This window comes from Rhamphochromis longiceps, linkage group LG12, assembly GCF_057381845.1.
Source record: "Rhamphochromis longiceps isolate RC_006_pf linkage group LG12, R_longiceps_female_GT1.1, whole genome shotgun sequence".
Classification (NCBI taxonomy): Eukaryota; Metazoa; Chordata; class Actinopteri; order Cichliformes; family Cichlidae; genus Rhamphochromis; species Rhamphochromis longiceps.
In genome coordinates this window covers 30,744,123-30,768,923 of record NC_140568.1, presented here as the reverse complement: position 1 = coordinate 30,768,923, position 24,801 = coordinate 30,744,123, and the positions used below count along the sequence as shown (strand labels likewise).

The 24,801-nt window shown below is 40.7% G+C and overlaps 2 protein-coding genes across 3 annotated transcripts in view; one reads left to right on the top strand and one right to left on the bottom strand.

The window, feature by feature from the left end:
• Positions 1-24,801, bottom strand: part of grid2 (glutamate receptor, ionotropic, delta 2) — a 548,960-nt gene that overhangs the window by 207,720 nt on the left and 316,439 nt on the right. Inside the window, exon 4 of the mRNA XM_085425768.1 lies at positions 2,324-2,529. Coding sequence (XP_085281894.1) covers positions 2,324-2,529 — 206 coding nt within the window. The remainder of the gene's footprint in view (positions 1-2,323; positions 2,530-24,801) is intronic.
• Positions 1-24,801, top strand: part of LOC146657577 (uncharacterized) — a 96,905-nt gene that overhangs the window by 28,628 nt on the left and 43,476 nt on the right. The gene's annotated exons all lie outside the window — the stretch shown is intronic.

The following is a 24,801-nucleotide window of genomic DNA, read 5'->3' as shown; positions in this document are numbered from 1 at the left end:
GATTTTTCCCTGAAGTGCTCTTTTGGGCTGGTTTTTACTAACTTTGCCAATGGCTCTGTTTGAATACTTAAAAATACTGGTGGTGGCCAGTTGTACCACTCAGCCTAGTGGTAGATCTTAGGTGACTTCATTCTCCACTCATTGTATTCACAAGATTATGAGAAAACTTGTACTCTGATCTTGACCTTGAGGTCGAGGTCGCAGAGATACGAAATCATCTGAGATTTTTAGTAGATACAGCTATGATATCAATTTGAAACTCCAGTATTGCTTCGTTCTCGAGTAACCAATGGCAGGGTGAAGACAAAAAGTAAAAGAAAGACCTTGTGAGTCGCGTCATTATTACAGGGACCTCTGTCATGTGGGACTGTAACTGAAGATTTATATTTTTACCTGAGAACTAATTACAGTATGACTTATTTATGTTTACCATTGTTGCACTCACAAATGATAATGTACATTAAAATTGACATTACAACTGCTGATCAATGGCGTGTTACAGTCATTTCAGCTTGTCATGCACCTCTTGACTTTTGTTACCTGGCAAGCACAGAGCAGCGCCAACGGGTTGGAGACATAAGTGTGCAAGCAGGTTGGCCTTTACCACTATTTCAATGATATATCAAGTCAGAAGCTCAGAAAGAACAAGACACTACAACAACTTAAAAAGGTTAGATTTTTACAACCACTTTTCTTTCTTTGTCAAATCTTACGCCATGCAGAGATTTTTCCGAGTTGTGACACGTATCGTCCAGAAGAAGACTGCAGTAAAGTAATATAAAGAGTGACGTAATGAACTACTTTCTACAAAAAGTTTCATAATGCACTACATTGGATAAGAGTAACAAGTACTGCATGATGCATCAGGTTTGTTTGATTAACGACCTCAGCACTGAAAGTCATCTAAAGTGAGCTTGACGATCTTTTCTGAATGCGAGTGCAAAGCCTTGAAGCTAAGAGGCCTACCGCCAGTGTATTTCCATGCTAAACTTAAAAGGCTGTAACACAGCCACAGAAACACTACGATACACAAACACTGACACTAACACACTCACAGTCACACAATAACACCCCATTTTTTCACCCCCCACCATCCACCCCCACCCCTGTCACGCCTCCAACCAAATTAGATTGTGATTGCTCTTTCCGAGGTCACTTTTAATTAAACTGAGATGAGAACATGACACATGGGATTAAGCCCCATCCTACCAATTCAAATTAAGAATTCATAACTAATGCTAGAGCCTATTGCTTTCAACCATGACCTCCATATCATTTATGTATAGGAGCAAAAGGAACTCCTCTAATTGTCTTCTTCTGAAGCGATAAAGAGTATGATGAGAGGGGAAGAGAACTGTGTGCGTCTGTTTGAATATGCATGTTTCCTAAAAATTACATTAAAAACATGCACCTTGTCTGTGCACCATAAATTAACACCGACTCGTACCAAGAGAAAGAGCGGGAGTGAAAGAAGTAAACCAATGAATACTTTCATATCTTCCCATCATGCTCAGGGCTTAACAAATAATACTTCAGTGGCCTTGAGAGGACTAACTCCAATAATTTCATCTGATCTGGTTAATAGAGACACACAGGGCTCACGTGAATTAGCAAAACATTCATTAAGCCTGGTAACATTGGTAGCGTCACAAGAGTAAACCCAATTCAAAATACCATTAATCACTTAACCGTGAAGAATGTAAGACAGATTCCTACTACATTTTTTTATTTGCTACTCATGTAACAACATAAAATCTATATCTATAGTTTGCATATTTAATTTGGTATTCCATCAAAGCATTCAGCTCTTCCAGACTTGCTAACATCTTTATATAAAGTCCTGTGAGGCTATTTAAAATGTAAGCTACCTGTTTAACATGCCATTCGCCAATTGAGAAAGGCTTAAACTATTGTTTGTAGAGGACTTTTTCTTTAAAGTAGCTCTCTCCTTTCAGTAAGACCTCAAAAGTCATAATGACTCAGTGGCTTTTGAAATTCCTCGCTCTTAATCTGCATCTAATTGGCATCCTTTCCATGCAGTATTAGAGAGGCATATGTCAGACATTTATGTCAGCCTTATCTGGATATCCGGGTGCATGTGCTGAAGGAGTGTAAACATGCCATTAGGGAACATACTTCAAAACTGGATGACAATTTGTCTTGTCAACGTGTGTGATCATCTCTGCTCTCCCTGGCAGTGAGTTTGAAATGTTCGTCCTGCTCCAGTAGTTCTGGTTCCACAAAACTTCTAAAATGCCATTACTGGTGTTGTTTACCTACTTTATTAACTGACAAACGAAGGCCCAAATCTAACTTATCTTACCTCGGTAATAAACGCTTTGGCCGTAGCTGGGCTCATGAACAACACAGCTCTGCGTAGTGTATCCCTATAGCGATGCAGCTCCTCCACACGCATTGTTCTGAACAGACTCGTGATCATCATGTTAATGTTGGATTCCACTTTCTGAAGGGATACATCCATCCCCTGCTGAGAAGTACTGTCAAGGAAATCCTCAATGCCACGGATATCTGGAAAAAAAAGATAGATAGAGGTGTAACTGTGCAGAACAGCAACCACATTCTTCTGAAAGCATCGTGCAGAAAAATGACACAGGACTGGACAGGACATAAATATCAAACAAATATTAGAGGCATCACTGATCACTTTACACCATATTCTCTCTTTCAGTTGACGGATTATCTCTCTGCAGGAATAGGTTTAGTAAATATCTCTATTTATAAGCTCTTACTGGTAAGCAATCCTCACTATCACTACATTTGTTCGACTCAAGATTTTATCCTTTGAGTTATTTGAGCTCAGTGTTTCATTGTCTGAAAAGCACACACTGTATGCTACTACTACATAGCTTTCTTTATGGAAATTTCAATGCTGAAAGCATGATATAGACACACACACACACACAGACATAGATCAGAAATACATTAAATCAAAAGCATATTGCAATAGGTCATTAGAGGTGTGCTTTCTGGGTAGTACAGGCATACAATGATTATACTTTGTTTGTACTTATGATGAAGGACTAAAACATTAATAAGGTATAAACTAATAATATGTTTGCAAATAAACTCTAGACTAATAATAGACTTTTTAATATGAATTCACAATTTTTTAGGAGCCATTTCAAAACAAGTCCATCAAAATCTGTATTCCAAATATCTGGAACTGCAGATCTATGCATATGACACAGAACAATGGCTGCTCGAGTATCTGAATGTCCGATCTCTCACAGCAGATTTGGAGGTCTGTAGTTTGCAGGTAGAGCACTGATATATCATTCACAGCTGCTCATATACGAGGCACATAATATTCTTGGAAACAGCTCACATCAGGTCTCATTGATATTTAAGCTTTAATGTGAAAAAAAAAATCACATTTTCATTCAACTTCAGTGTGATTTACCCCAGATATGACACCACATACCAAATCTGAAATACTTTCATTAAATAGAGCAAGTTTCTGTCAGTGTTATGTCCAAAATTTGTAATGTTTTTCTGTCTCATTTTCTCAGTATGAATTTGATGGCAACCGAATGTCAGAAGCAGAGCAAGGTTTGTTTTTGAAAATATAAATTTTTCGAAATATATCATGCTGCTGTGTACCAGTCAAGCAGCAGCACAGCACACATAACAATTTGGAGAATGAATGAGCAAATTAATCTCATATTGGTCAAACCAGAACTTATGTAATCTTAAGGACAATAAATATCCCTGTATACATACTTCATTACTCTAGCCATGTTACGGGGGGAAAAAACAAAAATCTTGACCTTTAATCCGACAGTGATTTGTTGTCGTTTTCGATAGCTGTTAATACCTGTCCTAATAGAAGAGGAAACAGTAGCTAAAAAAATATTGCTGAATCCATGATACTGTCTCACCACTAAGAGAACCAATAAGTCATGTCATTATTAAGACTTTTCAATGAGAGCACTAACCACTGTAATTATCTCCATTAAACTTATTTTTGTGTGGTAACAGAACCACGATGGTAGTATGGATATTTTTACTGCCTCTTCTGTTCTTAATGGGATACATTCCAGGTCAAGGTAATCCTAATTAAGGTATTTTGGTTGAGGCCACTGCTAATGATGTCAAAGGATGTGTATGTGTGTGTAGTTATGTAACTACCTAATGATCTATTTGATATGGAAAACGGATGACACCCCCGTCATTGCCAGTGTCGCGGCAGAACAGTTAACTGGATTGATTATTCTTGTTAAATCCCAGAGGGCTGGGGAGAAGCTCTGATTTCATCAATGCCAATTTTAGGAGGTTTATAAAAGTATTAAGAGGAGAGAGAACAGCATTGATTCAGAAAAATATGGTATTTAGAAGTAAGACGAACATAATCCCTGTGCACACACACGCACGCACACAAGACAGAAATTATCACAATGAGTTCCTTGATTTGTCAATCTTTAAGTCGTTTAGCAATAGTAGGGTTACATGACAAGGAAAAATGTGACCTTTTTTTCTTTTTTGTGCACCATACAATACATACAGTATGTGGGTGCAAGACTCCAGAGGACAACGGCTAAACAACAACTGTTTACGGTTTAGTTTTAAATTGGAAGAAAAAGCTTCTGCGTGAGTGTAAATGTGCATGCATGTAAATAAAACATTCATTAAATTACTGTGTCACTTTGGGTACTTAGTTGTGAGTGATGATGAGAAAACATTTATCTCCATCATCTATCTATATATTTAAGGCTGGAGAAACAAAATTAATTGTAGTGAAACAAACTAAGTTGTCAGCAGTTTGGCTAATCATAACTTTCAAGGCCAACCCTCCGATCTCCACTATTTAATTTAATTTAGTTGAATTGAGTTTTATATACGTATAGTGCCAAATCACAACAACAGTCACCTTAAGGTGCTGTGATAAAGACCCTACCATAATAGACAAAAAACTCCAACAACCAAACAAGCCTTGATAAGGAACCACTTGGGGACAGACTCCCTTTAAAAACATGAGGAAACCTTTAGTAGAACCAGGCTCAGAAATGGGTGAAGAAGAAACACTCAGTGTATCATGGGAAATCCCAAGCAGCCTAGACTTATTATAGCGTAACTAAAAGAGGATTCAGGATCACCTGATCTATCCCCAACTATAAAATTGATGGAAAAGGACAATGTTAAGCCTAACTTTAAAAATGAAGAAGGTCTGAATTGAACCTGGGATCTGGTTACACATGCTAATAATCACAGTTACAGTTTAAAAAAAAAAAGCTTTTGCCAACAGAACAAAGAGAAGTCTGTATCATAGCTATTTATTTGCATTTTTATGTTATAAATAATAGCTTGGGCCTGATCACGTGTCTGTCATGGTGTGCTGTTGTCTGCTCAAGGGTGGTGGGGCAATCTGCTTTTATTTGCCATCATCAATCCATTCTCCACCCTAGCTTATAATACAGGTTGTGTGTCTAATTCATTTGCCTTGCCCCATTCTGTGAGGACCTTAAAGAACTAACCTGACCCTCTCACTGCATGCAGGTCTTTCCAGCCCACAGGATTAAGCAAAACGAATATAAAAAAAAAACAATGAAATTATAATAAAAAATAAAACTTATACAACACTTTTTATGAATTACTAATAGTGACTGATTGTAATACAGTGAGAGAAATGGAAGACCAATGAAAACAAACCAACAGGCAAGTAAACATCCAAACAGATGAGCTAGAAAGCCCACTGGCTCATTCACTTTTAAACATACATGTCTTTGATGTCAAACTTTGCTTGAGTTCCTGCCTCCTGCTTCTCAGAGGACAAGGCTTGAGCGTGTACCTCGCCACTGCTGAGTGGATCATTGACTGTCAGCTACTTAACATCAAGGAGCTTAGGGACTCGACAGTAGAGAAAAAGAGGGGTAAAATTGCCACCAACCTTGCCAGCCCAGGCAACCATCTGTTTGAGAGACATCCCTCTGTGACACAGTACTGGTACATTAACACCATGATCAACCATCACCTCAAAAGTTTTCCCCAAAGGGCTGTCACCTTACGCAGTCACTCAGTGTATCCACACAGTTAACCAGTGCAAGTCTTCCTAAAACACAATCTGTGTATTATTGACTTTCATATTATTGAAGAAAGACTGAAATGACATGAGGGTAAACAAAAGCTCCAGTCATGTCTCCACTGAGGATGAGAAGAACCTAATTGCATTCTTGGTGCACTTTTCCTTCTAGTTGCGAGGCTGTGCGTCACTGCCTTTCATGACTTCTTTCAGTGAAATGAAAAAAGGCATTTTGTGACGAGAGCTCATCAGCTGGAATGGCTTTAATAATATCGTATAAAACAAGGTCAAGGCTTGTATAGCAAAAGGTTCCGTGTGTGTCCCTGAACTACCATTTGTTAGGATTCCCTCCTTTTGCCCTCATCCCATCTATTCCCCAAGTCCCTGGCTCAAACTGAAAGCTAGAGTTAATGTAGTGTAGCCGCCAACAGCACGCAGGGATTTCACCTGCATGTACCGAACAGCTCTGTGGTACTCTGTCTCTGCTCAGACGCTGCCACTATTTTCTCCCTTGCTTGCTTTCCCTCGATCCCTCTTGCTTTCGCTTAGTTTTTCATCTGAAACCTCTCTCTGTTTGCTTTCTGTTCTCTTGGGCTGAATTCTCATTTTGAGTGTTTGTGAAGTCCACGCTGTTATTCCACTCCGAGAGGCAGATTCTGTGCCGTGTCTAATGTCCATCAATTCCACACTGGAGACCAGTGTTTGCATTCTGCTAGATGGAAGTGATTTTTACTTTACCTATATAGCTGTAGCTGTTTTAACTTCCTCGACAATGTAGAATTAATATGAAATTAGACCAAAAAAAAAAAAAACCCTTTATATATACAAATAGCTTGGGCTTCTTAAAATTCTTAAAATCAAATTTGCAATTATTGATAAAAGTCCACCCTTTGGACAAGTTGGCATAATGTAAAAAGGACACATAGAATGTGAAAAGGAAGTGTTAGCACATGCGAGAAGGCTTCTCTGGGTGTAGAGAAAGTGTAACATCAAACACCTGCAAATGAGATTCAGCTGATGCAACACAATATCTGCCTTCTGAGTTACCCCATTCTCCCTATTTCACCTTTCTGACTTGAAACCCTTCTCCACCTTCATGTGAAAGAAAATACACAAGTTTGCAACTACTGACTACTCTGACTTTGTGCCTTTCCCTCCTCCTGCATTGTTTCATCAGCACTCTTCCAGCATGAGGCATTTAAAGCTTAAGTTGTTTGCATTTGTTTTGTTCCAGTTCTATTAGAAAATACCCAAACTTAAATTGTAAAAGATGATCCATCCATCCATCCATCCATCCCTCCATCCCTCCCTCCATCCAAACAGCTTGATCAAGCTACCAGGTTTTTCTCCAATGATTTGTGCTTGCCCTACAGCCTGAAATGGCATTTGATTGCACATTGTCCACATTATAATATGAATTTTTTGAGGCCACAGAATCCATGCTAACATAAATGAGTTACCTTACATCCCTTTTTTTAATCAGGGTGAGTTTTTTTACATGGTGAATTGGGTTGAGGCCAAAGGGAGTCGTAGAGTATAATTCCAATCGATGTGTACTATTTCAGGTTTTTGAAACTTGTGGATAATATGGTTTTAACATAATTAAAAGTATTGGCAAGGAATACTTCTTTACAGGTAAGGTTCTTTGTCAGAATCAACAGATGGTGGGTTCAAAACAGTTTTGTAAGTGGTGAGTGGGAAGAAAAAGCAATGGTGTAGGTGGGGGGAAGAAGTTTTGATAAGCAGTGTTTAGACGGAGAACCCACCGAATACTAACAGGAGGCATATTTACTTTCTCCTCGGCCATTACCTCTGGCTATCTGAATACCTGCCTCAGGCATTCCACTGTTGCTGAAAGCAGTGATTCTTAAAATATAGACTTACACCTTAAAAATGAAATGTGGGACTTCTTGTAAAAGAATTCTAGAGAATCTATTTCTCATTTAAAGTTGTGGTTAGAAACACAGCCCTTTGGGGCTAGCCTAAACTTGGGAAGTTTAGTTCCATAAGAGAAATAAACGCTTTAGGTTCTAAACCATCAGCGTCTGACTGCCTATGACAAGTGCTGGTTTCCATTCACCACTTTTTTTATTTTCCTCTTTTTCTTGCTCTCTTTTTATTCGTTTTACCTTAAAGCCTGGGGCTTCACACTCTCCGAGTCCCCACAGAGAGCTTAACAAACACTTGTAAAAAACCAACACTTTATAAAAGGCTTGGCACCTTTTAGATGTGCATCACTTTCCTATCTCCACACAAACACACACACACCTACACACACACTACTCCTGCTTTCATATGCCTTAAGTGTCCAAATTCTTCTCCCCTGCTCTAAGCTGCCTTCTTTCTTCTTAAATGATATTTCTTTCTATATTGTTTGATCATGACCTTCTTGTGAGTTGAACTGAACTACCACTCTGGTCATTTAACAAGAAACAATGAATCTCCACCTGAATATAAATGAGTCTCTAATCTTATAGTTTTTCTTTATTTTCCTTTCTGTGTTTTTTGGATTAGCCTTTCCTAGTTTGTTTATGTCACTCCAAGCCTCCTGGGTCAATAACTGAGAAAAAGAGATTATGTGTTATTCTGCTAGTGGATATTATTGAGGACATGAAAATATATAGAATATTACGATTAAAATGTGCCACAGACAGAACATTAAATACTAAAGGAACAGAAGACCAAACCACAATAGCATGGTTTGGTCCTATGAAATGTTTTGTAGGATTTCCCAAATCTCATTCTCTTAATGAGGATTAGATTATCTTCTCTCTCTCACGTGGTTTTCAGGCCCACTGGACCCATGGGTCATAAAGTTGTGGAGGTGCTGTGTCCCTTCACTGTTGGTTTGTGTGTGTGTGTGTGTGTGTGTGTGTGTGTGTGTGTGTGTGTGCAGTGTGTATTTGTATAAGTGTGTTTTCCCTTACAAGGTTGCAGCATTGTTATATTTCTATCACCTACACCTGTCTGCTCCCAAATTCCCACACATTTTACCCTCTGCCTTGCAGGAATCTTTCTATATTTTCTCATGCTCTGTCCCAGCAGCAGATTGGATGTGGGCCACAACAAATAAATAGCTTTGCCCGTGTGGCTTCTTATTGATCAAGACAGTGAAAATATTTTCCGCTCTGAGAACTTCAGTGATTTTAGAAGAAAGGAAGATTTTGAAGCTGATGAGTTTTCAGAACATGAGTCCTTTTTTTTCTTTATTGGATAGGACAGTAGAAAGTGGGGTGGAGAGAGAATGAGAGGAGATGGTCTGAGACAGACTCAAAACCAGTCTCTGCAGCGAGGACTCCAGCCTTCACTACATGTGTAACTTGTTCAGCCAGGTGAGCTACAGCAGCAACCCCAATTCAGGGTCTGACAGTGAGTTTGAAGAGAAGGATTAGATCGACCATTAGATTGGCCTTCTTGCCCAAAGAATGAGCCAACTATACTTGGTTGCCAAGATGGTAAAACCAGGGCCAACACAAATGGTGTTTACTCTTGTGTAGGACATCAGGGGTCCGTTCTTCGTACCTCGCTTACTACATCCAAGATCAAATGACACATCCAAGATCAAATCATCGCGCTAACTTTGAGCTCGCTATTCCGGTTCTCCGAACACACCTGTTGTTGACGATTAGTATAGCTGGATGAAGTAATGTGAGATCACTGGGTGGCTTAACAGGGGCTACGCATCGATAGTAGAAACATTGATCGGCAACCCTTTGATTGGTCGGCGAAAATGTCGAAGGAGCGCGCTCGGTATTTTTCGGCAGCGGAGCAAGAACTCTTGATTGAGGGATTTCAGGAGTTTCAGAGTTTAATTAAAACGCAAGGGAACACTGCAAAGGCTGCAAAAGCAAGGACAGAGGGCTGGCAGAAAGTTGCTGACAAATTAAACTCGTAAGTAATTTAATAATAATAATAATAATGGATTGGATTTATATAGCGCTTTTCAAGGCACCCAAAGCGCTTTACAATGCCACTATTCATTCACTCTCACATTCACACACTGGTGGAAGCAGCTACGGTTGTAGCCACAGTTGCCCTGGGGCAGACTGACAGAAGCCAGGCTGCCATATCGCGCCATCGGCCCCTCTGGCCAACACCAGTAGGCGGTAGGGTAAATTTATTATATTATATTACATTATATCCTCTTTCACATTAGAGCCACAACAGGACCCACTAGAACATGGGAACAAAAAAAAGTGAAATATAAGAATATTCTACAGAATGGTAATATTTATCACTTAAATTGCTTTTAGTCTCTTGAAAAGAGACCCTGAAATAATCTGTTTGTTTGTTTATAACAGCAACCAAGAAAAGGGCAGAGCAAAAAAAGACAGGTGGTGGTCCTGCACCCCCTCGTCAACAAGTTGGTTAAGTAAATAATACCCTCACGGGAAAATCGATATCTCTCTATGAGCACACTGTCGCGCTGAGCTAAAGGATCCTGTCTATCCCGCAATATACGCTGAATTCTGAAAACTCTCCTAAATCATGCTTTTTATTTGCTTTTATTTCTAATGTCTCTGTAAAGCACTTTGAATCACCTTGTTGTTGAATTGTGTTATACAAATAAATTTGCCTTGCCTTGCCTTGCCTTATCAATCTTGCACCTTCCGCAATGGGCTGCTCGCGTATACGGACAGGACATGGCTGCGACAGACTTCCCAAATCCACCTTCGCTTTTATAGCCGTGGTCTCTCATCTTGCTTACATGAAGTAATTTACTATTACTACTTTAAACTGTGACTTACATCTGAAATAATCAAATACATGAAATAGAATGATTAATAGTACATTTCCCTTTTTTTAGGAAATGACCTGTATGTATCTGTATGAAATCAATAAAAGGATCAAGTACTGCATTATCTTTAGTTACATTGATAATATTTATTTATGGTAAAACAGTGGTAAAATATCGCTGTTGCTTTCATATAAATGAAGCGGACATACCTGAGTGGCCGCGATCTAATCTTGTTTACATAAAGTAAGCCTGCTCGCGAGCAGGTTTACGCTTACGGATCTGTTGCTATTACATCAAGTCCCGGATGAGCTTCGGGGAACCGAACGATCCAGGATCACGCGAAATCGTCAACAATCAAATCCAGCTAGCTTACTTAGCGAGGTACGAAGAACGGACCCCACACCACCTGGGTCTGGGTGCAGTTCCCCCCTCCAGGGGCAAGGGTACCTAGACCCGGTTCGTAGAGTACGCTTGGGGAGTGTGATCGTGTGTACAGCGTCTCTTTATGTCTGTCTCCACGTTGGTTGAGTGTGGAGTAAGTGCATATGAGAGCATGAGGGTGGGAATGGATGTTTGTATCTGTGTGTGCCTGTATGTCTGTGTCTATATGTCAGGTTGGGTGTCAGGCGCCACCTCTCTGGGGACATCTCAGGCCCTCCAAGGTTTGGAGGCCTATCTCCCCCCACCACCACTTCCCCTGCCAGTGGCGGACTCCCTCAGACATCGGTGCGTTGGTGGTTCTTTGTGTCCGGGGATGGGCGTCCAGGTACACACCGGCTCACTCCTTGGCGGCCACTTGTCAGGGCCTGGAGCCTGGGGCTCGCTCGGGCCACTTCGGAGGTGGGGTGCCCCCGGCCTCTCGGCCTGGGGCTTGGTCACTCAGGCACAGCTGGCTGCCGGCGGAGCTCACAGGAGCGTCACTGCAACTCCCCCTGGCTTCTGCTCCGCGGCTGCTGGGTGATCCCTCATCTGGGAATCTCCTCAGCTCTTACTGGGACAGTGGCGCGGCTGCCCCTCTGTTGGTCTTCCTTGGTCTCTTGTGTTCTGGGGGCCTCTGGATGTCTGGAGTTTTGATCTCCTCCATACCTGCTTCATGCCCTGGAGGACGGGGCTGTGGCCCCCCCACACCCTCTAGCAGATCATTACATGAAGGAACCTTTTAAAAAAAAACAAGCGCGTCCATGCTCACAGGTGTACACACGGGTGATCACACCCACAAACTACACCCTTTTTGGCTCCTACCTCAAAGCACACTGTGTTCTGTTGATCTTATGTGCTGCACAATAATGTTTAATATTTAGTATTTACTGTTGTGCCCAGGAGATATTTTATTTTGTATTCTTATGACCACAGTTATAATCAGAATTATCATTGATTAATCATTTACCATTGTTGAATCAGTTGACAGAATAATCTTTGAAGCACATCTATGTTGCTTTGAGCAAATATTAATGCACACAGATTATCAGCACTTTAATCAGTCTATTGAGGTTCTGTATTATTCTTGTTATCTGTTTAAGTTGTTGCACATCATTGCAATCACACCGCTCGGACCCACAAGTCCTGTTGGACCCAGGCCTGTCTGCGTTCAGTTCTGCACGTACTCAGGCCTGTAACAACATGCACACACTTAAATAAGACACGCACGTTCACACACACACTTAGTAATAATAGGAGGGTCGTCTGAGGACAGTTTTTCTGATAGATACACTTTCACAAAATGCACAATATAATACACACTTGTTTTTCTCTAAAAGTAGCAGTTGATGTCCATATAAGGAGAACTTTTTGAGAGGTGGGCAATTGTTATCATTTCCAGTAAAGATCTAACTGTGATGTCATCATGGCAATATAAGGATACGGGACGGTCCATTCGAGGAAGGATTGTATTGCAAATTGTCTTCCCACACTGACTGCGCAAAGTGTGTACAATAAAGATCACTATTTTTGACACCTACCCCGGACTCAGCCTGCTTTCTTCTCTTACCCAAATCGAACGAACTTTAACACTGTCATATTCCCATATATCATTGTGATGTTGTTTATTCTATTACTCTTGTTCTCTTCTGCTTGTTTTCTTTTTTCTTTCTCAACAGGTGATCCAGGTGATCGATATATGCATTTTTTTTCTCTCTTTTTTTTTTTCTGCCCATTCTGTTGGTTTTTGTTTTTTGCCCTTCTCCCCCGTCCCTCTTCTCAGTTGTTTCTCTTTCCCTCTTTCTTTTTCCCCTTCTTTCCCCCAGTCAAGTCTGTCCTGTATTCAACAAGTGAAAATAAAATAAACAATAAAAGGTGAATCAAATGGACCATTATGGCAAGGCTGGGATGTTCAATTTGGTAAAGTAAATCCGTTGGGCATCTTTCTTTGCCTTTAGACAATAATTCTGATGGCAAAAGAGCCAAACGGGACAGGCAAAAAAAAAATTAGGACTGGGAGTTGAGCTTGACTCCATCCTCAACCCGAAAAGGCCCCACAAGCTCATCTTTGATGATACCAGCCCAAACCAGTACTCCACCTCCACCTTGCTGGCGTCTGAGTCGGACTGGAGCTCTCTGCCCTTTACCAATCCAGCCATGGGCCCATCCATCTGGCCCATCAAGACTCACTCTCATTTCATCAGTCCATAAAACCTTAGAAAAATCAGTCTTGAGATATTTCTTGGCCCAGTCTTGACGTTTCAGATTGTGTGTCTTGTTCAGTGGTGGTCGTCTTTCAGCCTTTCTTACCTTGGCCATGTCTCTGAGTATTGCACACCTTGTGCTTTTGGGCACTCCAGTGATGTTGCAGCTCTGAAATATGGCCAAACTGGTGGCAAGTGGCATCTTGGCAGCTCCACGCTTGACTTTTCTCAGTTCATGGGCAGTTATTTTGCGCCTTGGTTTTTCCACACGCTTCTTGCGACCCTGTTGACTATTTTGAATGAAACGCTTGATTGTTCGATGATCACGCTTCAGAAACTTTGCAATTTTGAGACTGCTGCATCCCTCTGCAAGATATCTCACTATTTTTGACTTTTCTGAGCCTGTCAAGTCCTTCTTTTGACTCATTTTGCCAAAGGAAAGGACGTTGCCTAATAATTATGCATACCTGATATAGGGTGTTGGTGTCATTAGACCACACCCCTTCTCATTACAGAAATGCACATCACCTAATATGCTTAATTGGTAGTAGGCTTTCGAGCCTATACAGCTTGGAGTAAGACAACATGCATGAAGAGGTTGATGTGGACAAAATACTCATTTGCCTAATAATTCTGCACTCCCTGTACATATGCAACACACAGGTCAGAGTTGCCCTTTAGTTGTTGTATAGGCGGGATACGAAAAGGCCATTTATTCGGTCGGGCTAATGTGAATCTTTTCCATTTCTAATTAAGTTCAAAGAAGTAAACATCAATAGGATTTGAAAACCTTGCTTCAAGAAAAATATGTTTGGATTTTTTTCCACCCAAATTGTGGACAGAAGGTAAATGCCAGATTTTAACCATATATGTGGTCTATATTGTTTGAAATGGGGACAAAGTAAACATCTGTTAACTGTTATAGGTATTGACTTAATAACCCAGTAATACCATGAGTCCACCAGACCCATAAAAAAATTAACACCATTAAACAACTTCACAGTAGCCATTTTTTTCGAGCTCCCCCTTTTCATCTTCATTAGCCCTCACTCAGCTGTGTCTTGTGCAATTTACTGTAGGCACAGTTCAAACACAGGTTCACATTCAGGACTGGAAATAGAAGTTGTGCAGGCAGACCCAGAAGGAGCAGCAGCAAAATGGACCACATAACAGTGAATAAAATCAAAGGAAAGATTTCTTCAAAGATCAAGTAGACTTATGGAAAACAACTTAGTTCGCTCTCTATTCAAGATCTGCCTGTAGTAAGGGTTACAAAGCATGAAGGTGGTATCTTCAAAGTCTTGACGGTTATCTCAAGGGTGTGGGTGAACAACTATTAATCAGTCATAGTCTTCTTATAACACACACCTTTTGGTGCAACTAGTGATCTACCTGGGGCCACTGGGTGTTTCTCCAGACTGACTCAGCTGGGGGTGATCAGGCACTAACTTGTGACCAGCTAGCATGACCTCCCTGACCTCTTTCAGTTTTGGTTGCTTGATGTCAAACTGGATGCAAGGTGGAGGTGGGGATAGTGTTCCAGTGATCAAGCTTTTGATCTCCCAGTGTAGCTGTAAGAGTGGCTGAGGTAAGGCAAGGCAAGGCAAGGCAATTTTATTTGTATAGCACACTTTCAGCACAAGGCAATTCAAGGTCCTTTACATGATTAAAATAAAACACAAAAAATAAAATGTAAAACACTATAAAAGTAAAATACAAGAAAACATTTACAATAAAACAATAATCAAGACAATAATTTATATGAAAAAATTAAAACAAACAGGTAGAGAGCCATAATAGGATCAGTTACTCATAAGCAAGTCTAAATAAGTAAGTTTTAATTTCAGACTTAAAAGAGTTCAGTGTCTCTGCAGCTTTGCATTCTCCAGATAGTGTGTCAGATGTGAGGAGCAGAGAAAAAAAAAAGCTGCTTCTCCATGTTTAGTTCTGGTTCTAGGGACGGTCAATAAACGAGAGCTGGAGGACCTGACTGATCTAGATGGTTTGTACCATGATAGCAGATCCATAATGTACTCTGGTGCTAACCCATTAAAAGATTTATAAACTAATAAAAGCACTTTAAAGTCTATTCTCTGAGCTACAGGGAGCTAGTGTAATGACTTTAGAACTGGAGTAATGTGCTCTATTGTCTTGGTTCTAGTGCGAACATGAGCAGCAGCGTTCTGAATCAGCTGCAGTTGTCTAATTGATTTTTTGGGTAAACCTGTGAAGATACTGTTACAGTAATCAAGGCGGCTAGAAATAAATGCATGGATGAGTTTTTCTAGGTCTCCTTGTGTCATCAGTCCTTTAATCCTAGAAATGTTCCTCAGGTGATAGAAGGCTGAGTTTGTTATAACTTTTATGTGGCCCTGGAGGTTCAGGTCTGAGTCCATTATTACACCTAAATTTCTGGCCTGATCGGTAGTTTCTAGTTGGACCAGTTTGAGCTGATTACTGATATTTAATCGATCTTTTTTGGGTCCAAAGATAAGTACTTCAGTTTTGTTATTGTTCAGTTGAAGGAAATTATGAGACATCCAATTATTAATTTGCTCAATGCATTTATTAAGATTTTGGATAGGTTCAATATCACCTGGTGACATTGATATATAAAGTTGAATATCGTCTGCATAATTGTGGTAGTTAATATTATTGGTGGTTATAGTCTGGCTTAACGGGAGCATGTAAATGCTAAATAAGAGGGGCCCTAGGATGGAACCCTGGGGGACCCTGCATGTGATTTCTATATTTTGTGATGAAAATTGGCTAATTGACACATAGAAGTTCCTGTTCTTAAGGTAGGACTTGAATCAGTCGAGTGCTGTACCAGAGAGTCCGGCACAGCTCTCTAGACGTTCCAGTACTATATCATGATCAACGGTGTCAAACGCCGCACTAAGGTCCAGTAGTACCAATACTGTGGATTTCCCATTTTGAATATTTATACGGATGTCATTAAACACTTTGACAAGGGCTGTCTCGGTGCTGTGGTGCCTACGAAAACTAGACTGATAAATATCAAAGCGGTTGTTCATTGTGAGAAAGCTGTTTAACTGCTGGAAAACAGCTTTTCCAATAATTTTACTGATAAATGGAAGATTAGAGATTGGTCTGTAGTTTTGCATTAATGTGCTGTCTAGGTTCTTTTTCTTTAATATTGGTTTGATAACTGCCGTTTTTAAGGCTTTGGGAAAGACACCTGATAGGAGGAATGCGTTAACTATTTGGATCAGATCCTCCCTGAGGGCTGGGAGGACCTTTTTAAGAAAACCTGTCGGTAATATATCCAAGCAGCAGGTGGCAGAGCTTAGATTCTCAATAATTTTATCGAGGCTTGATTGATTTATTATTTGAAATTGAGTCATTTTCTCTGCATAAGTGCTAATTGGGCTTAATGTCGGTATTGGGGTTGAAACTAATGTGCCCACCGATCTTCTGATTTTCAAGATCTTTTCAATAAAGAAGCTGGCAAAATCATTGCAGGCCCTGGTGGAGCTTAGTTCGGGGGCTATTGCCACTGGAGTAGCAGTTAATCTCTCCACTGTAGCAAATAATTTCCAAGCATTATTGTTGTTTCTATGAATAATCTCAGAGAAAAATGACTCCCTTGCATCCTTCAGGGCTAGTTGATACTTATTTAGCCTCTCTTTATATACAGTGGGGCAAAAAAGTATTTAGTCAGCCACCGATTGTGCAACTTCCCCCACCTAAAATGATGACAGAGTTCAGTAATTTGCACCAGAGGTACACTTCAACTGTGAGAGACAGAATGTGAAAAAAAAATCCATGAATCCACATGGTAGGATTTGTAAAGAATTTATTCGTAAATCAGGGTGGAAAATAAGTATTTGGTCAATAACAAAAATACAACTCAATACTTTGTAACATAACCTTTGTTGGCAATAACAGAGGTCAAACGTTTACTATGGGTCTTTACCAGGTTTGCACACACAGTAGCTGGTATTTTGGCCCATTCCTCCATGCAGATCTTCTCGAGAGCAGTGATGTTTTGGGGCTGTCGCCGAGCAACACGGACTTTCAACTCCCGCCACAGATTTTCTATGGGGTTGAGGTCTGGAGACTGGCTAGGCCACTCCAGGACTTTCAAATGCTTCTTATGGAGCCACTCCTTTGTTGCCCGGGCGGTGTGTTTTGGATCATTGTCATGTTGGAAGACCCAGCCTCGTTTCATCTTCAAAGTTCTCACTGATGGAAGGAGGTTTTGGCTCAAAATCTCACGATACATGGCCCCATTCATTCTGTCCTTAACACGGATCAGTCGTCCTGTCCCCTTGGCAGAAAAACAGCCCCATAGCATGATGTTTCCACCCCCATGCTTCACAGTAGATATGGTGTTCTTGGGATGCAACTCCGTATTCTTCTTCCTCCAAACACGACGAGTTGAGTTTATACCAAAAAGTTCTACTTTGGTTTCATCTGACCACATGACATTCTCCCAATCCTCTGCTGTATCATCCATGTGCTCTCATGGCAAACTTCAGACGGGCCTGGACATGCACTGGCTTCAGCAGCGGAACACGTCTGGCACTGCGGGATTTGATTCCTTGCCGTTGTAGTGTGTTACTGATGGTGACCTTTGTTACTTTGGTCCCAGCTCTCTGCAGGTCATTCACCAGGTCCCCCCGTGTGGTTCTGGGATCTTTGCTCACCGTTCTCATGATCATTTTGACCCCACGGGATGAGATGTTGCGTGGAGCCCCAGATCGAGGGAGATTATCAGTGGTCTTGTATGTCTTCCATTTTCTGATGATTGCTCCCACAGTTGATTTTTTCACACCAAGCTGCTTGCCTATTGTAGATTCACTCTTCCCAGTTTGGTGCAGGTCTACAATACTTTTCCTGGTGTCCTTCGAAAGCTCTTTGGTCTTGGCCATGGCGGAGTTTGGAGTCTGACTGTTTGAGGCTGTGGACAGGTGTCTTTTATACAGATGATGAGTTCAAACAGGTGCCATTCATACAGGTAACGAGTGGGGGACAGAAAAGCTTCTTACAGAAGACGTTACAGGTCTGTGAGAGCCAGAGATTTTCCTTGTTTGAGGTGACCAAATACTTATTTTCCACCCTAATTTACGAATAAATTCTTTACAAATCCTACCATGTGGATTCATGGATTTTTTTTTCACATTCTGTCTCTCACAGTTGAAGTGTACCTCTGGTGCAAATTACTGACCTCTGTCATCATTTTAAGTGGGGGAACTTGCACAATCGGTGGCTGACTAAAAACTTTTATGCCCCACTGTATCTCGCAGTGAACCTGGAGTCGAGTTTTCCGCCATTTTCTCTGAGCACGCCGGCACTCTCTTTTTTCATTACATACCAGTGGATCACTTCTCCACGGAGACTTCTTTTTACTAGAGACAGTTTTAACCTTGAATGATGCAATCTTATCCATCATGTCTAAGATTGTGGATAGAAAATCATCTGTCAGTTTGTTTACTGAATGTGTGTTGGTGGATGTTGGTGATTTAAACAAGGTGGAAGTGTACATCAGTTTAAAATATTCAGCTGAGTTTTCTTTAAGGAAGCGTTTTTTAACAGTGATCTTACTCTGATTAGATGTTGCTATCAAATGAAATGCAGAAATTATCAGATAATGCAATATCAGTAACGGCAATGTTAGAGATATTTAGATCTTTGCTAATAAGTAGGTCCAGAGTGTGTCCTCGATTTTGCGTTGGCTCACTAATGTGCTGGATTAGATCAAAGTTATGGAGGACATCAATTAATGCTTTTGTTCCGCTATCTTGAAGCTTGTCAGTATGAATGTTAAAATCTCCCACAATTGCTATCTGGTCATAGTCTAGACATATTGCAGAGCAAAGGTCATTAAAATCATTAAAAAAGTTGTATTAGATTTTGGTGGTCTATATATGTTTAGAAATAAAACTTTCTTTGGTTCATTTATTTCAGTAGCTAAATATTCAAAGGTGCTGAACTCACCTTTTTAAAGTTTAGTGATTGGTGAAAGATTACAGCAAGACCACCACCTCTTTTGTTTTTTCTGGTCTCACTAATGAAGTGATAATCAGTTGGGCAAGTCTCTATTAATACAGCTTGTTCTGAATTTCTATCTAACCAAGTTTCTGAAAGAAAGAGAACATGTATATCATGTGAAATGATGTAATCATTGATTAGGAGAAACTTCCCTGATAGAGATCTAATATTTAGTACAGCTGCTTTAATATTTCTTTCAGTGATTGAGAGATTATTTTTGCACAGTATTATATTCAGATTCTGTACTGTTCGATTATAAGTACTTTTAGTGTGTAAGGATCTGTTGCTTATAATAACTGGTTATTTGCTTTCAGTATATGAATGAGTGTGACCGGACACATTTTGGTGGGAATGATGCAATCTGGTAACGGCGTCCGGTCGGTATCAGATATCAGACTCGGTTAGGTGGAGTGGAGAACCATATTGTTTATAATTAGTAGGTGGGTGTGGTCCCACTTTTGGTGTCAGACGAATCCCTCTGTTTATTTGGGTTTGAAGGGGTTCGAGAAACGACTTAAATGGTGATATGATCACTGATGAGGATGATGATGATGAAGGTGTACAGGCATCAGCTGGTGAGTTTCTGCACAGAGTTGAACCTGCATATTTGGCTGGAGTCGCTGTAAACTCTGCTGGAAGTGAAGTTGTTGGGGGCTGGCATATTAACTCAGCTGCTTGAGCTATGTCAACTGATGTGTTTCTGCACAGTGTTGCTGAAACTCTGTGTTTCTTTCGAGAGTCGTCAGGTGCCATTGTTTTTGGGTCGGCTGATACGTCTCTGGCAGGCTTATCACTGAAAGGTGCAAGTACGTCATGGTCTCTGTGTGATAAAGCTGGTTGGCGTCCACTGTGTGTCTCGCTGATACTGACGTCTTTATCTCAATTTGAGAACAGGGCGATGAGTTCACGTGAGACACTGAGTTCAGAAGATAAAGCCTCTGACCTTTCTTATTAATGTTACGTTAATAAATCTTAAAATTATTTAGATATCGAATTGACCTTTCAGCACAGACAGTTTTAACAAACCTGCTGAACCATTTCACCCTGCTATATTCTTCATCGTAGGGCGTTGCTGGAATCGGTCCAGATCAAGGTTATTATCGTTAACGAAAACTAACGAAATAACGAAAACTAGAAGTGAAAAAACATTTTCGTTAACGGAAATAAAAATAAAAACAAAAAAAGGAAAACTAACTAAAACTGTAATGAGTGTTCACAAAACTAACTAAAATGAACTGAATTTATAGCAAAAATGTGTTTAGTTTTCGTTGATGTGTGCGTGTTCTACAATAGCCAAGGGTGAAAAAGAAGTTTCGTTTCCAGATTTTTTTTCTTGCTGTGTCTCATTATGCCAGCAGGTGGTAAGTATGTTAGTCGAGTCGTCTGTGTCGCTGCTCCGTCCACGCGCAGAATCATGTCAGGAAAAGTCAGGAGAAAGCGCCAGAGTCCAATTTGGGATTACTTTGAATATGACTGTGTTTTGGATAAAGCAAGTGTCTTGTAGTGGAAAGAGACAAATTATGAGGGACATTTCTAAAGGGAAAAAAATCCCACAAACCTTAAAGTGCGCTTGAAAAGCTCACACAAGAAGGCTAACCTAGCTTACCTTGAGAAGGTAAGGGAGCACACTCAACCCTCATCCCCAGAAACAGAAGCTAACACCAGGCAAGGCAGCGTGATGCATCCCGAGACAACAGGACGGGGACATCTACATAACTGTGTGAGTCAATTGCCTTAACACCCGGTGCTGCAAGAGTTAATAGTCTCATTGGGGCCAAGATATACATTTTATAGTTGCCTGGTATCAATGGTTGTTCATCTGCCTTTATTTATTTATTTAAAGAACCCATAGGTGGGAATGTGAGTTGTCTGTCTCTGCGTGTTAGCCCTGCGACAGACAGGCGACCTGTGCAGGGCATGGTAGCTGGAATAGCAACATACCCAAGGATAAGCAGAAGAGCATGACTGATATGATGAAACTGGGATTTTGTTACACTTAATTATTGCAAACACAACTAAAACTATAACTGAAACTAATCAAAACTAAACTGAAACTAATGATTTTCAAAAAAATAAAAACTAAACTAAACTAGCAAACAATTGGTAAAAACTAATTAAAACTAACATAAAATTGAAAATCTGAAGTCAAAACGAAATAAAAATAAAAACTAATGAAAATTGCAAAACTATTAAAACCCTGGTCCAGATACGTGGAGTTGCACCTTGTGGTTGTCAAAGTTCTGAAGTAAATCCACAAAGTCTTTCTTTAAATTTTCGGATTTTTTCAAAAGGATGTCAGCAGCTCCAGCATGAACAACAACTTTTTCTAGCTCTGGGTTATTCTCAATAATTGATGGAATCCTCTCAGAAATTTCTTTTACTGTCATTTGTGGACAATTAAATGCATCAATACTATGCATACCAGCTATGCATAGTATTGATGCATAGCTGTTCAATTCCTTTGATTGATCCGTCAAGTGCTCTCCCACGCTTGCTGTTCTCTGTTCTCTTTGCCCATTTCGTGCGGCTTGTTTTATCTTTATTTACATTCCGGTGACCTCACTCTGCAGCTGACAGTCGTTGCGGGCTGGACGGTGATGAGCTGAGAGGCGCAAATCTATTTTTTAGAGGAATAATCAAAGTTGTTTCTTGTTGGAGTGTCTTTCGATGTTCCTTTATCTTCTTGGGAGTCTCCCGTCTAAGTGGGGGCCAAAGGTCTGATGAATGGGGACAAACGTCCTCCGCTCGGAGGGGTCCCACTCTGTGTTGATGGTATTTGTTAATAGGAAAATTGTACTTAGTAGTCAGTATAATACTTTAATGATATAAGTTTGCATGTGGTAGAATGCTGCATGTAATCATTTTAGAAGTATATAGTTGGTGGCATATTGAAAGAATGTCTCATCCTAGGAGGTCTGTAACATTCTAGGGTGTTCACCCCCACATCCTAGGAGTATGAGAAGAGGTCGTACCTTGTTTTATTGTTTTACGGTAGGATTAACGTAGCTATATCTGTTTTAGTCTAAGTGCTTTTTGGTTTGATGAATTGCTGGACTTCGAGACCAGCAGGTTTAGGGAAGTCTTTATGGGGTCACACTCTGACCCCACACACACACACACACACACACACACACACACACACACACACACACACACACACACACACACACACACACACGTACACCTCCACATTCCAATGTAAGGAACAAACGCTCACTGAAGTATAAATAAAGACCGGGGCAGTTTCTCAGCGCGAGCCTCAGTGCTGGAGGCTGCCCTTGCTAGCAAGAAGTTCTGTGTGTTTCTCTTCTCTGAGTCTTTACTGAAGAAGTGTTTTAGAGTATATTTCTTAACAGTATTGATCCGCCCGGTTGTTGCTTGCCGTAAGCCACCGGCAGAGTTTTATTGCTTTTGCTTTTGGCGTTCCCCTCAAGGCGTCGGATTTTCATTTCCATGTCGTGGATTCTTTGTAATAGTTCCTGAAAAGCCTCGTCCGAGCAGAGGGCCATCCTCTGATCCTTGATTCCGTGCACGGCCTGCTCGCTGTCTCCCGCGCACACCCACAAACGCCACAGCTAATCATCAGTAGCGCCAGCAGCAGGGCCGGCTCCGCGGCCGAAAACGGAGACCGCAGGCAGCTGGACTGACCAGAACCGGGGGCCTTCCCGGTCCCGACAGGCGAAAGGACGGAGGGTCCTGGCACTCGGAACCGGAGCGGCTAAACGACGGCGGTAAGATTGTTACCTCTTAGCCTCAGCTGGCCTCAGCAGATGACAGCCTAAATCCTCCGTGGAGACATCATTCTATGATTGAGTCGTTAACAGAACCAGCAGTTAGCAGCAATAAATTCAAATCAATGACATTTGCAAGCTTCCTCCCACCGTCCAAAGACATGCAGTTTGTGGGGATAGGTTAATTGGATAATCCAAATTGTCACTAGGAGTGAATGTGAGTATGAATGGTTGTCTGTCCTTGTGTGTTAGCCCTGCGACAGACTGGCGACCTGTCCAGGGTGTACCCCGCCTCTCGCCCTATGACAGCTGGGATTGGCTCCAGCACCCCCCGCGACCCTGAAAAGGATAAGCGGAAGCGAATGGATGGGACATTTGCAAGCATTCCTTTATACACAGCATTTCAGTCAGGTTGAGGTCTGGACTTCCATGCTGTAGATTTGCTGCTTGGGGTCATTATCTTGTGTAGCTATTAATTGTCTCAGTTGAGAAAAACAGGTGACCACTGTGCTTCTGTCCCAGTAGCACAAATCCGAACTGGTTTGCGATGAAGGTGCTGGGCTTGTACAGCTTTCCTTGCCCCTTTTTTTGCCATTCAGCATACCAGACAGTAGCTAGCTTCTCCCTCCGTCCTTCTGTGTTTTCAGTTCAGTGAGGGCTACTCTCTCAACGTCAGTTGCTCTCTTTTGCTGTTTCCGGCTGTTGGATTAGGATCTGGAATGTTCCTAGTGGGTTGTTTTTCTTTGATGCCACACCTATCTACACCTATAGTGATAACGAAGGTGCTCATTGTCTGGAGCCTGTAGCCCACCTCTCCCTTTGCTGCAGCCACGTCTTCATTAAACAGGTGGAACTCTGTCTCTGCTGGTTGGTGTCTTTTTTATGCAAAGAAATTCTAAAAAGGAGTTGTACAGAAATGAGACAAAATCAATTGTTATTTAAAGAAACTAAGAAAAACACTCCTTGCCTAAATCTCTGGGGGAGTGGTAGGGCTGCCACAAACGATTATTTTGATAGTCGACTAGTCACCGATTATTTTTGCGATTAGTCGATGTTGTGGAAATTTTAATTACCAAAGCCTGCAGACACGATGAGTTGTAACAACACCTTTATTTCAGCTATTTTGCAACTTTCATTTTTTTTCCACAAAAAATGAAAGTTGCAAAAATTATTCCTATTTATAAATCATGTGAAAAGCATTGTTTTACAAATTATAGACCAGTGTCGGTACTCTCCCAGTTTTCTAAGATACTGGAAAAACTATTTCTAAAAGGATTTGATAGCTTTGTGGATAAATATGATCTGTTGGCAAATTGCCAGTATGGGTTTAGAAATAATAGATCAACAGTTTTGGCATTGATGGATTTAATGAAAGAAATAACAGAATGTATGGATAACAAGAAGTATGCACTAGGAGTCTTTCTAGATCTAAAAAAAGCATTTGATACTGTTGACCACGAAATTCTAAAAATCAAACTGGAAAAATATGGGTTCAGGGGTGTGGTACTGGATTGGATAAACAGCTATGTGATGAATCGACAGCAATATGTACAAATAAATGAGTTTAAATCTAAATTGATGGATATTGAATATTGTAGTACCTCAAGGATCGGTATTGGGTCCGAAAATGTTTCTTATGTATATAAATGATATTTG